Genomic DNA, 15,642 nt, shown 5'->3' with positions numbered 1-15,642 from the left:
GTCTCTGACATGCTGCTGATTGCCGCTTGGCTGCGAGTTGTGTATGGTGTGGGTAGATTGTGGAGCTGAGCTGCCCCTCTGGGATAAATAAAGTTGTCTGAATCTGAATCTTTTGATGGTGGGGGAAACCGGAGCACCCGGAGAAAACCCACCGCAGACACGGGGAGAACATGCAAACTCCACACAGAGGACCACCTGGGATGACCACCCCCGAGGTTGGACAACTCCGGGGTTCGAACCCAGGACCTTCTTGCTGTGAGGCGACAGCGCTAACCCACTTGTCCATCGTGCTGCCCGATGCATTGGATTTCCAGGCTATAAAACAGAAGCAGACGTACCGAAATTCAACCACAATTAACCAAGCAGCACTGCAGCTCGGACCATGATGGAACCAGGTTTTATTTCTGTAACAGAGTCATTTACAGCAACATAAATAAGCATGTTGGTGGGATTCAGCTTTAATAAATAGCTTCTTACAATAGACTTTTCTTTACCCTCTCCTCCGCTGTCACTGAAATCTACAAACAGCTGATTTTTAGTATGTTTTTAGGGGCTGAACCTGGTGCGGTGTAGGGACATTTTATGGGTCAAAGAAGACGGTGGTTAGGGAGTGAATCTTCTTAGACTCAAATATGTCAGAAAAAGAGGGAGAGTAGAGGAAACTACAGTGGCAGGTGAAGCCAAAGCCATAAACAGAGTTTGGCTAGGGTAAATTTCAGCGGCAGCCATACTGGCACCGCCATGCAGCTCTGCGGCTGTTACCAAGTGATACAAGTTCCGTCATTTGTGCCAGATGTTAATTATAGAGGAGGAAGCTGCTCGTCAGGTGTTATGAACTGCACCAAATCTTCTGTGTACGGCTCTGAATTCAGACACAAAAATAAAAAGAGTTCTGTCAACGTGTAATTTTGGAGGAGTTTCAATGTGGTGGAAGAAGGGGAGCCTTTTCAGGTGTGTTTACAGGGAGTCAGAGGACCTAATGACTCTGATATTTGGGCTCTGACATGAGAGGGTTTCATGTGTGTTCAAACAGACTAATCCAAAGTCCAAGTGGATTTAGGCTGCTCACACAGAACAGAATCAGAAGTGGATCAAAGAAAACAGCCTGACAGAAGTCTGATTATCTGAGTCTGAAGGTGAACAACATGGCTGCCATCACACACATGCTCTGCACATACACATGCAACACGCTAACATCACATATGCCTAAAGTGTCCAGAGGGAAAGAGGCTAGTGTGTGAGTGTGTGTGAGTGTGTGTGAGTGTGTGTGTGTGAACAGCAGCCACAGTGTCCTCTCAGATGTTGAGAGTCTTTTTGACGGAGAAGATGATGTCTTTTATCTGCGGCAGGCTGTTGTCCTCCAGGATCTTGGCGTAGGGCATGGGAATGTCTACACCCGTGACCCGGGTCGCGGGCGCATCCAGGTAGTTAAAGGCTGGACCTAAGGACACATACAGACTAGGGTTAAAGGTCAGCACAAAAATAGATCAGATATATCTGATCGTTTCATCTTGAACGTTTCATCACTCATCATCACTCATCTAAGTGACCTCTTCAGTCTCAACTGACTACAGGTATCTCCACCGTTCTAAGCAGCACAGTGGCAAGAGGATGGCACAACACAGGAGAGCTAACGCATCACGCCAGGACTCCAGAGTCTACACCATCTACAGGCCAGGACTCCACAGTCTACAGCATCTACAGGCCAGGACTCCACAGCTACACCATCTACAGGCCAGGACTCACCAGTCTACACCATCTACAGACCAGGACTCCACAGTCTACACCATCTACAGGCCAGGACTCCAGAGTCTACACCATCTACAGGCCAGGACTCCACAGTCTACAGCATCTACAGGCCAGGACTCCACAGCTACACCATCTACAGGCCAGGACTCACCAGTCTACACCATCTACAGGCCAGGACTCCACAGTCTACACCATCTACAGACCAGGACTCCACAGTCTACACCATCTACAGGCCAGGACTCCACAGTCTACACCATCTACAGGCCAGGACTCCACAGTCTACACCATCTACAGGCCAGGACTCCACAGTCTACACCATCTACAGACCAGGACTCCACAGTCTACACCATCTACAGGCCAGGACTCACCAGTCTACACCATCTACAGGCCAGGACTCCACAGTCTACACCATCTACAGGCCAGGACTCCACAGTCTACACCATCTACAGGCCAGGACTCACCAGTCTACACCATCTTCAGGCCAGGACTCCACAGTCTACACCATCTACAGGCCAGGACTCCACAGTCTACACCATCTACAGACCAGGACTCACCAGTCTACACTATCTACAGGCCAGGACTCACCAGTCTACACCATCTTCAGGCCAGGACTCACCAGTCTACACCATCTTCAGGCCAGGACTCCACAGTCTACACCATCTACAGGCCAGGACTCACCAGTCTACACCTTCTACAGGCAAGGACTCCACAGTCTACACAATCTACAGGCCAGGACTCCACAGTCTACACCATTTACAGACCCAGACCAGTGGCCACTCTTTCAGGGATGAGGATGTGCACATCCTTGATAGGGAGGAATGCTGGTTTGAACGTGGAGTCAAAGAGGCCATCTATGTGAAGAGGGAACGACCATCCCTGAACTGGGATGGGGGGCTAAGAGTACATCTGTCACCATCTTACAATGCTGTGATTGCAACTATTCCCCAATCCTTTGTGAATAGTACACATGACCACTGTAACTCTAGTTAGTGGTCACATCATATTTGAATATGAAACTGATCGTTGGTTTGGGTCGTTATGCCACTGTATTGTTTATAAGGGTGGGGACACCTGCAGTCACTGTATTGTTTATAAGGGTGGGGACACCTGCAGTCACTGTATTGTTTATAAGGGTGGGGACACCTGCAGTCACTGTATTGTTTATAAGGGTGGGACACCTGCAGTCAGGTGAGACTGAAGAGGACACTTAGATGATGAAGAAACATGTCTGTCAGTTGTGTCCAGATGAACTGATTCGACCTTCTGTGATCTTCTTACCTGGATTATTCAGCGTGCATACAGAAATTCTAAAAATCAGCTTTTTCTTCCAGCTGATTTTTCAATCTATCTTTTGCTCTGGAGAAAGTGCCAAAAGTTAGATGGTTGCAGCACTCATCCATAAAGGTAGTTGCCATCATAAAACTACTGAAATCCTTTTTGACACTAGAATGACCAAGGCCATCATTTTGACAGTTTTGGATTCTCAAAGTTTAACTTTTTGAAAAAAAAAGAAAAAGAAAAAAAGATGCAGACCTGCTGCTCCCTCAATGCTCCTAAATTTGCATATATTTGCATTAAAATCAGTTTTACATCAATTACACAAAAAAGTTAAGATCAGATCTACCTAAAACGACCATGAGCGGTCAACATGACCGTTTCGTAATGTGTGTGTGACGGTGTGCGCCATGTCAGTATTTATGACGTGTGTTGGTCGCGTCATTTCCTTCGTGAAGTTCGTTGCTCTGTCCTAGAAACACACTAGCGTCCTCCAGTGAAGACAAATAGTCTAAACCTAATGTGTGATTATGTCCAACATGTCTGGTTACAGACGCCGCTACAGACGCACCATGACTACCACCAAGGCGTTGCAGGATTTACAGGCGTTGGACAGCGGCCATTTTAAATTGTTTAAAAATAGTACTAAGGTTGTTAAAATGTTAATTTTGGTGTCAGTTAGTTTCATAACAGACATACTAACACATGTAATGCATTAATATCTCAGGTGGGTATCTTCCCACAATATAGAGTTTAAAAACCAGCCGTCATTTTGACCGCCAACAGTGGTTTGAGGTAGGAGGGAAATCCCGGTCATTCTGGTGTTAAACATTATCAGCAGGTTGAGACAGGGGACAGATTTCATGGAGAAACGCAGTGAAATTAACTCACTGGTGTCCAGCACATTAAAGTTTAGACCATCGCCTAAGTGTTGATGTTTGGCAGTAGCATTCCATAAACACACTCCTACAACATGTCTCATATCACTAATCGATAACGGTGTACAAGAGTTGGGTTCACTGTCCAGTTGTGATATTTCTAAGCTGATCTCAGGTTAGTTTTACTAATGCAGTTTCTAAACCTTATTAAATGTGTCTTCGTGCAACATCAGTAATGACCCCTCTAGTGGTGAAACGTGGTAATAATAGTTACTATTAATGATTTTCAATGCAGAGTACAAACTCTTTAATGGCTTAACTGCTGACTGACCTATTGAGGGCAACGGAGCTCTCCAACTGACAATGGCCTCATGAAACACAACTAAACACACAAACGTCAACAGAACCAGCCATCTGTCTATCTCCTCTGTGCGCGTGGAGATCTCACAGCATGTGGACTGACATCATTTCCTGATTGGTTAGGCATGACACCTCTGTGTCACGTGACCACAGAGGCAATGCCAGCTAATAAATCTGAGAACAAAACCTCATCTTAAATTTTAAATGAGGATTTAGTTTCTACTTTACAAATTTAGAGCTCCACATCTGTAAAGATTTGTTCTTTTAGTAGACATTAAACCGAATCACGTCCTTCTGGTGTTCTGGAATTTGTGGTCGAGAGGAACTGCTGGATTTTTGAAATGGTTGATGTTGGTTATGTAGAAATTTAATGCAATGCTACACATTCATTTAGTTTGGGCAGGCGGTTGGTCGGTAGGTATTCAGTTGGTCAGTTGGTTCCTACCCTCCATGATCCTAGCACAGATCTCTGCTCCGACTCCAAACTGAGGCCAGCCTCCCTCCACTGTCACCAGGTGGTTTGTCTTCATCACACTGGTTTCAATTGATTCCACATCCAAGGGCCTGATGGTCCGCAGGTTTATCACCTAAAGGGAGGGTAGACCGACAGGTCAACAGACAGACAGCTTTTGACAGGTTGAGACACAGAGAAACTATAAGACAGATAGGAACAAACAGGTGAAAAATTGTAGTCAGACAGACACACAACTCCACCCATGGAGGTATTAATAGGAAAGAAGGTATTAATAGGAGAATCTTAAGTGCATAATAATTAGGCTTGTCACAGAGGTCCCGGTTGTCGGTGGAACAAGGTCCTACGGTCAGTGCCAGTGTTATTTACTCCACACTGTCAATACTATTCTGAAATATAGACAGATAGATAAAAGCTTATATTCAGAGTTTGAATAACAAATAGTGACTGAAAGTATCTGTGATGGTAATTTGTCTGCCTTCATATATGATGTTTGCTTACTTTTAATCTTTGACCCTGTATGACCTATACCATATTTAACTTTTGTATATATTGCTTGGATAGATGCTTAAAGCTCATGTGTAGCAAATCGAAGATAATGGTATATAGTGTCTTCTCCATGTGAACTGATAAAGGCCTATTGTTAACTGTTAGCTGATAGCACAGGAATGTATAGGAAGCTCACTTGAGTGTAACAAGGTCTGAAGGAACAGTCCTGGAGAACTACGAGCTGGAAAATAAGGATGACAGGAGACCTGACCTATGAACTCTTTGAGCAATTTCTGTTATCCATTAGGATGACAGTCCAGCAATAAAGATAAGATTCTTCCCCCAAACAGGATTGGGGAGAAACTCTGGGTACACACTATTGTGATTGTGACAATAAGCATGTTTGGGCTGCAATGTATAAAGGGAGTGCTTTCTGAGATCAGGGCACTCACTTAATAATAATAATAATGGTTTACATTTATATAGTGCTTTATCTAGACACCCAAAGTGCTTCCCATTGAAGGGGGGAAACTCACCTCAACCACAACCAATATGCAGCATTGGGTGATGTAAGGCACCCATTTTGCGCCAGAATGCCTGCCACACATCAGTTTGAGGTGGAGAGGGAGGAATCATTGGGGGAATTACATGGGGAATGATTAGGTGGCCAGATGGAGACAGCCAGGTTGGATTTTGCAAGGACACCATGGGACCGCCTAGTCTTTGCGATAAATGCCATAAGATCTTTAATTACTACAGTAGCCAGGACCTCGGTTTAAAGTCTCATCTGAAGGATGGCATCTCCTACAGTACAGTGTCACTGTCAATGCACTGGGGCATTGGGATTTTTTGTTGTTGTCGTTTTCTTTAATTAGGCTGCCGCATTCTGGATCATTTGCAGAGGTTTGAAAGTGCACGCAGGAGACCTGCCATTAAGGAGTTGCAGTAGTCAATGCGTGATATAACAAGAGCCTGTACCAGGAGTTGTGCTGCATGCTCAGACAGGTAGGGTCTAATTTTCCTGATGTTGTACAGGGCAAATCGGTAGGACCAAGCAATCGAGGCCACATGAACTTTAAAGGTTAGTTGGTCATAAATCATGACACCCAGGTTTCGGGTAGACTTTGTGGGTATGAGTTGGTTTGATCCGTGCTGGATATTGATCTGCTGTTGTAAGGATGGACTTGGCTGGCATAACAACGATCTCAGTCTTACAGGTTTAGCTGAAGGTGGCATTCTTTCATCCATGCAGAGATATCAGCAAGGCATGACGATATCCATGCCGAGACTGTGAGGTCATCTGGCAGGAATGATGAGAAGAGCTGGGTATCGTCAGCATAGCAATAGTATGAGACCCCATGGGAGAAGATGATTGCACCAAGTGAGGTAGTGTTTATTGAGAAGAGAAGGGGACCAAGCACTGACCCTTGAGGCACCCCTGAGGATAAGCCGTGTGGTTTGGACACTTCTCCCATCCAATATACTCTAAATGATCTCCCTGAGAAGTAGGACATGAACCTGTACGAGGGTGGATGGTATTCTATTGCATTGATGTTATGATTTCAGCCACACTCTCTGTTAAGAAAGCAGGCTGAAGCTAATTTTTTAAAGTGAATTTTAGATCACTGTTCATAACTTTCCACTGGAGGAATGGCCTATATGCAACTAGGGTTACTCGCATAAGCAATAGTTTACCCACATTTTGAAAATGACAGAATAAACCTAACTTTGTTAATTCATAAACTGTCATGTGGACTTCGTAAGGACAATTCATATTTGACGTTTACTTACTTTTAATCTTTCACCATGTATGACCTATACCATGTTTAAATTTATTTTACATTGCTTAGATAGATGCTTAAAGTCCATGTGTAACAGAACAAAAGCAGTCTTATAAGATGTCTTCTCCAGGTGCGCAAATAAAAGCCTATTGTTAACTGTTGGCCACGCCACCCTGACAGCAGGATAAGCGGTTCGGATAATGGATGGATGGCAGTTAAACTGTCGGTTGATAGCAGAGGAATGTGTGGGAGACTCACTGAGTGTAGCAAGTCTGTACACTGTAATTGGAGAAATGGCCTTGGTGGGATGAGAGCTGGAAGACATAAGATAAGAAGGGGAAGAATAGACAACTGCCATATAAGAGAGACTGTACTGTATTGATCAGGGTGCATTCAAGCATCTGGGCTTGGGTACGTCTGTTCATTGAACATATATATTAAAATCATGTGACAATACTGTAAGAGATTTTTGTTTTGCTCCTCATTTAATGTCAGAGTGGAATTAAACAATTGCCACGACAATTTGGGGACTCGTCCGGGATGCCTAACTCATCTTCTCCTTTGACCCACTCTCTGCACGGACTGAATCAATCAATCAATCAATCAATCAATCAATCAAGTTTCATTTTTTTTATCCGGCCAACCAGTACCGGTGAAGGGATTGAAAAATCGCCTAAGACCCAGGAAGTTTACCTCCCCTGAGGACAGCTCGTAGTCGACTCCTGGGGTGAGAAGAGACTGTTGTGAGATTGTGGGGGAAGGAATTCGGCTTTTTATTTAAATGGGGATACAGTATTGAAGACCACGTGAAGACGTCTGACGGTAATGGCATTCACTTAGGGGTGACGACCCACTGACAAAGGAAATAATGAATAATTTCAATTGAATGGTCATGAAAGGAAACTTCCGGGTAAGAGTGACTGCAGAGTGGAAGAAACAAAGCAAACTTTTAACTGTCTGTCTGACAGGATGTGTAATAATTATGTGTGAAAGACATGGTGATGACTCCTTTAATCAGCTTTCAATGTGGAAAAAGACATTTAGATTTCCTGAAACTGGTAGTTTTATTGTAGAACAACTGAAAAGAAAAAAAAACAGCTGCAAAAAATAATAAACTGCAGGATAAGAATAAGATGGGAAAATATGAACATAAAATAAAAAGGACAGGCCAAGTGGATTGGAGAGCATTGAAGACGTGGAAAGAGGAGGCTGAGAAAAGAAATAGGCAAAGGAATAGTGAAAGAAATGATAAGGGGGAGGGGGGACAATTAATAGTTGTTCTCAGTTTTTACAGAAGGACCTGGATTTCTTCCCCATCTCAGCCGCTCATCAGAGACCCATAGATCAGCAGCAACCAGCTGCAGACCGACGGCAGCTTGCCCATCTATATCCAGAGGCCCGAGAACAGCTGGCTGTAGCAGCAGAGCCCGTTACGCGGAGCCCAGCTACCATCCCCGCCTCCACTCTGGGCGGGTACAGCTGGGATGAAACTGACCCGTTATAACTGGCAGACAGTGCCGGTTATTGGTGCCATGTAGAGGGACTATGTGGCAGAATGAGAGACAGTTTCCCAGCCACCATGAGATGGGGGACAATAAAGGACTGTAGACAGCAGCCTGGAGAGACTGTGTCTGACTTTTTAGTCAGACTGACTAAAGTTTTCAGGGAAAACAGCAGTCTAGCATCACCAGCGCCACAGAACGAACGAAATGACTCCCCGTATGAACGGCAGTTCAAGACCTGTTTCCTGGACGGCATGGAGGAAGAAATTAGCTGTCAGGTGTGCAAACACTGTGTGGGCTGGGACAGAGGACGTTTGGCTGCCGTTTAAGAGCATACCATCCATGTTGAAACAAGATGAAACTCACAGAGACAAAAGCACAATGAACCAAAGCTCGGTTGACTAACAAGCTTCAAATGGCGCAGCTGGCACAGTTCTGGACTCAGCAGAGTCCCGACAGAGGCAGAGGGCACGGCGGTCCCCCTCGGAGCAGAGGCCAAATTCCAAGTAGAGGACCCCGTAATGCAGGCCCTAGAGACGAGGGGTGGTGGAACTGTGGGGCCCCTGATCATCGGGCAAAAGACTGTACTGAACCAAGAAAGAGACTGGGACCCACTGGACACACAGTGTGTACACCCAAGATGAAGCGTGACTGGTGGCGGGGATGAGGGAGATTCCGGAGTCTGCTGAATGCACCCCCGACACTACATACGCACACACGCATGCACACACACGAACGCACATACATTAACACATGACAGCCAAAGCGTATTCAATATGACAAAAGTGAGCACAATTGAGAATTTACCTGAAATTATTTTAGAAATAGGTTTTGGTTGACTCCAGAGCTAGGGTTTCAGTAATAAAACAAAATGAATTTCACGTGCCCCCGAAACCGAGTGGTAGCTACATCAACACTGTAGGAGCATTAGGCGTAGCAGTTACCACACCATTGTCGGTCGTCACAGAAGACAGTGACAGAAAAAAAACACTATTCTCTTTTCCAAATATTGTCCTGTAAATCTGTTCGCCAGAGATTTGGTGTGTACATTGGGCTTGGTATTGCATTATACAGAGGAAGGAATTAAGGTCACTAGAGTATCAGACATCCGAGGTCAGTATGTACTATTAGGGCATGGCAAGCCATTGTACATATCCCAATGGGATATGTCGCCATCGGGGCCGAGATCAATAACCTCTGATTTGCTTAAAATAGCGCATTCTCGCATGTCACCACAGCACACGTTCATGGAAGATTCTGATTTACATGTCACAGCCAATGTAAGTGAAAGAGTTGATGAGGAATTAGAGAAAGTTTGGTTCAGGCAAGGGAAAGAAAGTGATTTTATGACTACTGACTGGATGTATTGGGATGATGATATGTGTGCATTAACAGCTGTGCTGAATGCTGCCATAACTTAGCTCCACTGGGTGTGTAACTCGACACCACATGTGCCTCTAGTCAAAACAGTTTACACCCAGTGGGAGGTTTTAGAGCCGTGGGTCACTCAGTGTTCACAAGACCTCTTTACCCACGACTGCCTGCCAACTCACCCTTCAAATGTTATAGTTAAGTTTGCAGATGACACCACAGTCATTGGCCGTATCACCAACAATGACGAGACGGCCTACAGGGACGAGATTGAGCACCTCACATCATGGTGTACTACCAACAATCTTGTCCTCAATGTGCAGAAGACAAAGGAGCCGATTGTGGACTTCAGGAGGTCTAGAAGCTGCAGCCACTCCCCCATACACATCAATTGGGTGGAAGTGGAGCGTGTTTCCAGCTTTAAATTCCTTGGAGTCCACATCAGCGAGGACCTCTCCTGGACGTCAAACACCCAGGCTCTTGTGAAAAAGGCCCAACAACGCCTGCATTTCCTGAGGAGGCTGAGGAGCACCCGTCTATCCCCCCAAAATTCTCCCCAACTTCTACCACTGCACCATAGAGAGCATCCTGACCATCTGCATCTCAGTGTGGTACGGCAACTGCACCCAGTAGACCAGAAAGCTCTGCAGCGGGTCGTCAAGGCGGCCCAGCATATCACCGGTACCCAGCTCCCAGCCATAAAAGACATTTATCACAAACGCTGCCTTCGAAGGGGTCTGAGCATCAGCACAGATCCCACCCACCCTAACCATGGACTGTTCTCCCCCCTGCCCTCTGGGGGGCGCTACAGGAGCCTCAGAGCCCGCACTACCAGGCTCAAAAACAGCTTCTTTCCACAAGCTGTTGCCCACCTGAACCTGGCAAACCACTGAATGTCTGTAGACATTTTTAAATATTTTGTATTCTTGCTCTATTTCAACTTATTTTTAGCTTTTGGTATTCATGTGTGTATATCTTATACTGTGTTTGCTGTGTTTGTCTGTGTGTGTCTTGCATTGTTTGGTGAAGCCACAGCCCTCATTTCATTTTTAACATGTGCCTGCACATTGTTTTAATGACAATACATTGAATTGAGTTGAATTGAATGTGGGAGACAAGGGGAGAAGGAGTGCAATACTCACCCTGAATGTAAGCATATAGATGCCCATTTCAGAGCACCCTTATGGGAAAATGGAGTGTGCATTTAACACAGAGCAGTAAATACAACTTGAGGGGGTGGAGAAATTTCCCTCAGTTAACCACTGACTCATCAGAGTTGCAAGAAATGCCACAAATTTTATGGGCTACAGATAATTATGATGTGAGGATTAGTTAAAGGGGCTGAACCCCTCCATGTGACACCCAAGGGCACATACCGTTCATGTCAGGCACAATATCTGCTCAAACCAGAGGCAGTAATAGGTATAACACCAGTGTTTAACAGTTTGCTGGCAGCAGGGGTCACTATCCCATGTGCTTATTCACCAGTGAGGATGCCTATCTTGCCAGTTAAAAAGATAAGGCTGGAGAATCAGCCAACAGAGTGGCGATTCATGCAAGAATTACGAGCAGTAAATGCAGTAGTGTCCGTGTGCATCCAGACTCTCAGTATTGGTTTGCTTTCACGTTTCAGGGTAAAACAAGTATGTGGACCGGGATGCCACAAGGTTATGTATGAGTCCCCAGCAGTCGATATGAGAGCAAGAGGGAGGGCTACAACAGGCCTGTCACCTTTTGAAATCCTCACAGGCAGACCCATGAACACTGGGGGGGGGGGGGGGGGTTTGTGTGTGCAATGTGTCTGCTCAGATTAGTGTAGATAACTTCTCGAGTCTTTTACTCATTTCTAGTCAAGAGTGAGGTGAGATGTTCTGCTCGAGAGGACATGGAATAATTGGGACTTCTGTCTGACTGCTAAGTGTGGAGTGTGTTGATATAAATCTGATGCATTTCAGTTGGCTTACAACTGACAGACCTCACAGTCATTCTGTGTGAGGTAAGATGTTCCCCAAAATACATATCCATCATCATGTTTTCTTTGATGCTTAATGTAGACGATTTGTTAATTAAAAGTAATTAAAAAGGGGGTTTGTGAGAGCAATTCATATTTGATGTTTGCCTACTTTTAATCTTTCACCGTGTATGATCTATACCACGTTTAACTTTATTTTACATTGCTTAGATAGATGCTTTAAGTTCATGTGTACCAGCCCCGCGACCCTGAGAGCAGGATAAGCAGTTCGGATAATGGATGAATGGCTGTTAAACCGTTGGGTTGATAGAGGAACGTGTGGGAGACTCACTGTGTGAAGCAAGTGTATACACAGTAATTTCAGAAATGGTCTTGGTGGGATGAGGGCTGGAAGACATGAGATAAGGAGGGGAAGAACAGACAACTACCCTATAAGAAAGACTGGACTGTACTGATCGGGGCACATTCAAGCACCTGGGCTTAGATGCGTCTGTTCATTGAACATATATTAAAATCATGTGACAATACTGTAAGAGATTTTTGTCCTCCTTTAACGTCAGAATGGAATTAAATAATTGCCACGACATGTTATTATATTTGCAGCGTGTCTATCAACTACATGTATATGTCAGATGTGCACGTGTTTTTTGAGTTCACAGAACGGTGGGCTTTCAACTGCAGGATACTTTTAATTTTACTTGCCTTGAATAATAGCACTTTTTATTTGTAAGATCAGGTTCTTATTGTGAAGTGTGGTGAAATACTGAATTCTGAATGATAATCAAAACCCTATTTTCGTGACTACAATAATACACAACAGGAGTGTTTTCACCTTACGCCATTTGCTTTTTTTTTTTTTATAGTTTGCTCTCCAAAAACCTCAGTAATTAAAACAATGTAGCAAAGGCCTGAACTCTAAGACCAAACTCAAAAAGCAGTGGACAACACAATAAAACATCAGAGCAATAAAAGTGTAGTCCTCAACACTCAGGTTTCAGCGCTAGTTGTTCTCTAAGTCATACTGGACCTTTATGGTCCTGAAGTGCAGGCCTACGGTACACTGTTTCATACAGTGATACTGTATGCAACTGATAAGAAAGCTAGTGAGCCCCTCTAGTGGCCAAAGTGAGTAATACCAGTGTCAAATGTAGATAAGAATGAAGCAATAGAATTAAACTGTGCTACCATGATGAACCTAGTATTAACAGGAGAATGAGGAGTTTTTAGGAGAATGAAAAGGGTATTGGTAAGAGAATGGAACAGAGCTCTCACCTCACACTCGACACCATCTTTGGCCAGAACTGCTGCAGCATCCAGACAGTGGCTAACGTACCGCGAGTGGGACACCAGGGTCACATGGCTTCCTGTCACACAGGACCGATCAAAAAACAGTCTTCAGGAACACATGAACAATACATTTCTTTCCCCTTCACTTCCTGTTCAACTCTTCAATCATCCATCTTTTACCTCAGAACTTGAACGCATTGTCACATGACTCATTTGGTCTGACCACATGACGACTCACGTGGGCTCTGTATTGGTCTTTAAGTAAGCATGTTAATCTCACCTGCTCTCTCGACCTTGGCCTTGCCGATGGGAATGACAAAGTCTTTGGACTGGGATTCCTCTGACATCTCAAAGGGAACACCATACATGAGTTCATTCTCCAGGAACACCACTGAAATGAACACACACACGCACAGGCACACATACCGAGAAAGGGACAGTTGCGAAATGAGATTTTCACCAATTGAGAAAAATAGGACTGACTGACAGCTGTCAAGTCCAGACAGAAGAGTGATTGCTAACAATATGTATAGTTTTTATCATTTTCAGTTAAAGGTGCACCAATTTGAAAATTTCTGCAGATATCAGAAATGATTGTGATTTTTCTGTCAAAGCCGGTAAACTGACGAATAGATAATTCATGTCAATTTATTTGGTCTTCATAATACTATATTCAAGGGACTGATACACTGACAAAAGCTCTTTGTATCCAGCCACTTTCAGACAAGTTCAAAACATAAACCAAAGCTTTTACGCTAAGTTTCAAGCAAGACACAGTCATTGGTTCACCAGCACAAGAAGCAGAATGAAGTTGATGATGATAATGATGATTAAGATGAACTATTTCGAACATGTAAATAAGCAGGATATAACATACAGATAATCCACTGCCAATAATGTCAAGTGATCAACAAATCCACACATCAAACTCAGTGAACAAATCTCCGTATGCATCAGATTATTTGTTACATGTTGGAAAAGCAGCAGGAGGAAGTACACACTTGTATTATATACCCCTTCTCACCTACTCGTTAATTCAGCTACTATACATTTCAAACTCAATTACCACTGTACTGCATAGTTCACATTCAATGCAAGTTGTGCTGCACAATACAAACTCACCTACTGTGAACAATAAGAAAAAAAAAAACCCCATCAAAAACATGAAAAAAGAAAGAAAGAAAGGCATCCTGATGTCATGTACCAAGAATAAACAGTTCTCAATGCAACATGCAACCCAAATATCCACTCGGCGTCATTGGAAGAAAAATGAAAAAAGAAAGAAGTTAAGAAATGTTTAGAGATAAATAAAACTTAGTTAACATGACTCTTTGTCATCCCTATATCTCTTGATAATCAGGCCTTTGTACTTCTTCTTAACTGCGTAATGTTTGTACTTTGAGTTCTGTGCTCAGACTGTTCCACAATTTTACCCCACAGATTGAAATGCCACCCTGTGGACCCACCACCCGCGGGGAAGAGCACTGGGGTAGGGTGCAATGCAGGCCAGGTGGCAGGCAAAGGCGGCGACTGGGGCGTTCCAACTTCCGGCATAGCAGACTGGTCCTCAGGACGTGGAATATCACCTCTGGCAGGGAAGGAGCCTGAGCTGGTGTGGGAGGTGGAGCGGTACCAACTAGATATAGTTGGGCTCACCTCCACACATAGCATGGGCTCTGGTACCAAATTCCTGGAGAGGGGCTGGACTCATTACTGTTCTGGAGTTGGCCAAGGTGACAGGCGCTGGGTGGGTGTGGGAATACTCACAAGTCCCCGGTTGAGTGCCGCTGTGTTGGAGCTCTCCCCGGGGAATGAGAGGGTTGCCTCTATACGACTGCGAGCTGAGGGGAAGGCTCTGACTGTTGTGTGTGCATATTTACCGAATAGAAATTTGGAGTATCCAACCTCCTTGAGGTCTCTGGGTGGTGTCCTGGATAGGGTTCCGCCTAGGGACTCTATAGTTCTGCTGGGGGACTTCAATGCTCACGTGGGCAACGATGGAAAACCCTGCAGGGGCATGATGGGAAGAACGGCCTCCCCAATTGGAACCCGAGCGGTGCCTTGTTATTGGACTTGTGTGTGAGTCATGGATTGACCATAACAAACACCATGTTCGAACATAAGGTAGTTCATAAGTGTACTTGGTACCAGAACACCTTAGGCCGCAGATCGATGATACACTTTGTGGTCGTATCATCAGATCTGCGGCCGTATTTTTTGGACACTCGGGTGATGAGAGGAGCAGAGCTGTCAACTGATCACTACCTGGTGGTGAATTGGATCAGATGGCAGGGAAGGCTGCCGGACAGACCTGGCAAACCCAAACGTGTAGTGAGGGTGAACTGGGAAAGTCTGGCGGAGGCCTCTGTCCGTGAGGTCTTCAACACCCACCTCCGGAAGAAGTTCTCATGTATCCCGAGGGAGCTGGGGACATGGAGTCTGAGTGGGCCATGTTCAAAACCTCTATTGCAGATGCGGCAGGTAGGAGCTGTGGTCATAAGGTCAT

General features: G+C 44.7%; 1 protein-coding gene across 1 annotated transcript in view; it reads right to left on the bottom strand.

The window, feature by feature from the left end:
- Positions 1 to 378: 378 nt before the first annotated feature.
- The window catches only part of pdhb (pyruvate dehydrogenase E1 subunit beta), a 32,675-nt gene continuing 17,411 nt past the window's right edge, over positions 379 to 15,642 (bottom strand). Inside the window, exons 8-11 of the mRNA XM_056273375.1 lie at positions 13,417 to 13,527; positions 13,122 to 13,213; positions 4,708 to 4,849; positions 379 to 1,441 (exon numbers count right to left, since the gene is read on the bottom strand). Coding sequence (XP_056129350.1) covers positions 1,296 to 1,441; positions 4,708 to 4,849; positions 13,122 to 13,213; positions 13,417 to 13,527 — 491 coding nt within the window. The 3' untranslated portion in view covers positions 379 to 1,295. The remainder of the gene's footprint in view (positions 1,442 to 4,707; positions 4,850 to 13,121; positions 13,214 to 13,416; positions 13,528 to 15,642) is intronic.

This window comes from Lampris incognitus, chromosome 2 (assembly GCF_029633865.1).
Source record: "Lampris incognitus isolate fLamInc1 chromosome 2, fLamInc1.hap2, whole genome shotgun sequence".
Classification (NCBI taxonomy): Eukaryota; Metazoa; Chordata; class Actinopteri; order Lampriformes; family Lampridae; genus Lampris; species Lampris incognitus.
This window is presented reverse-complemented; position numbering and strand designations above follow the sequence as displayed.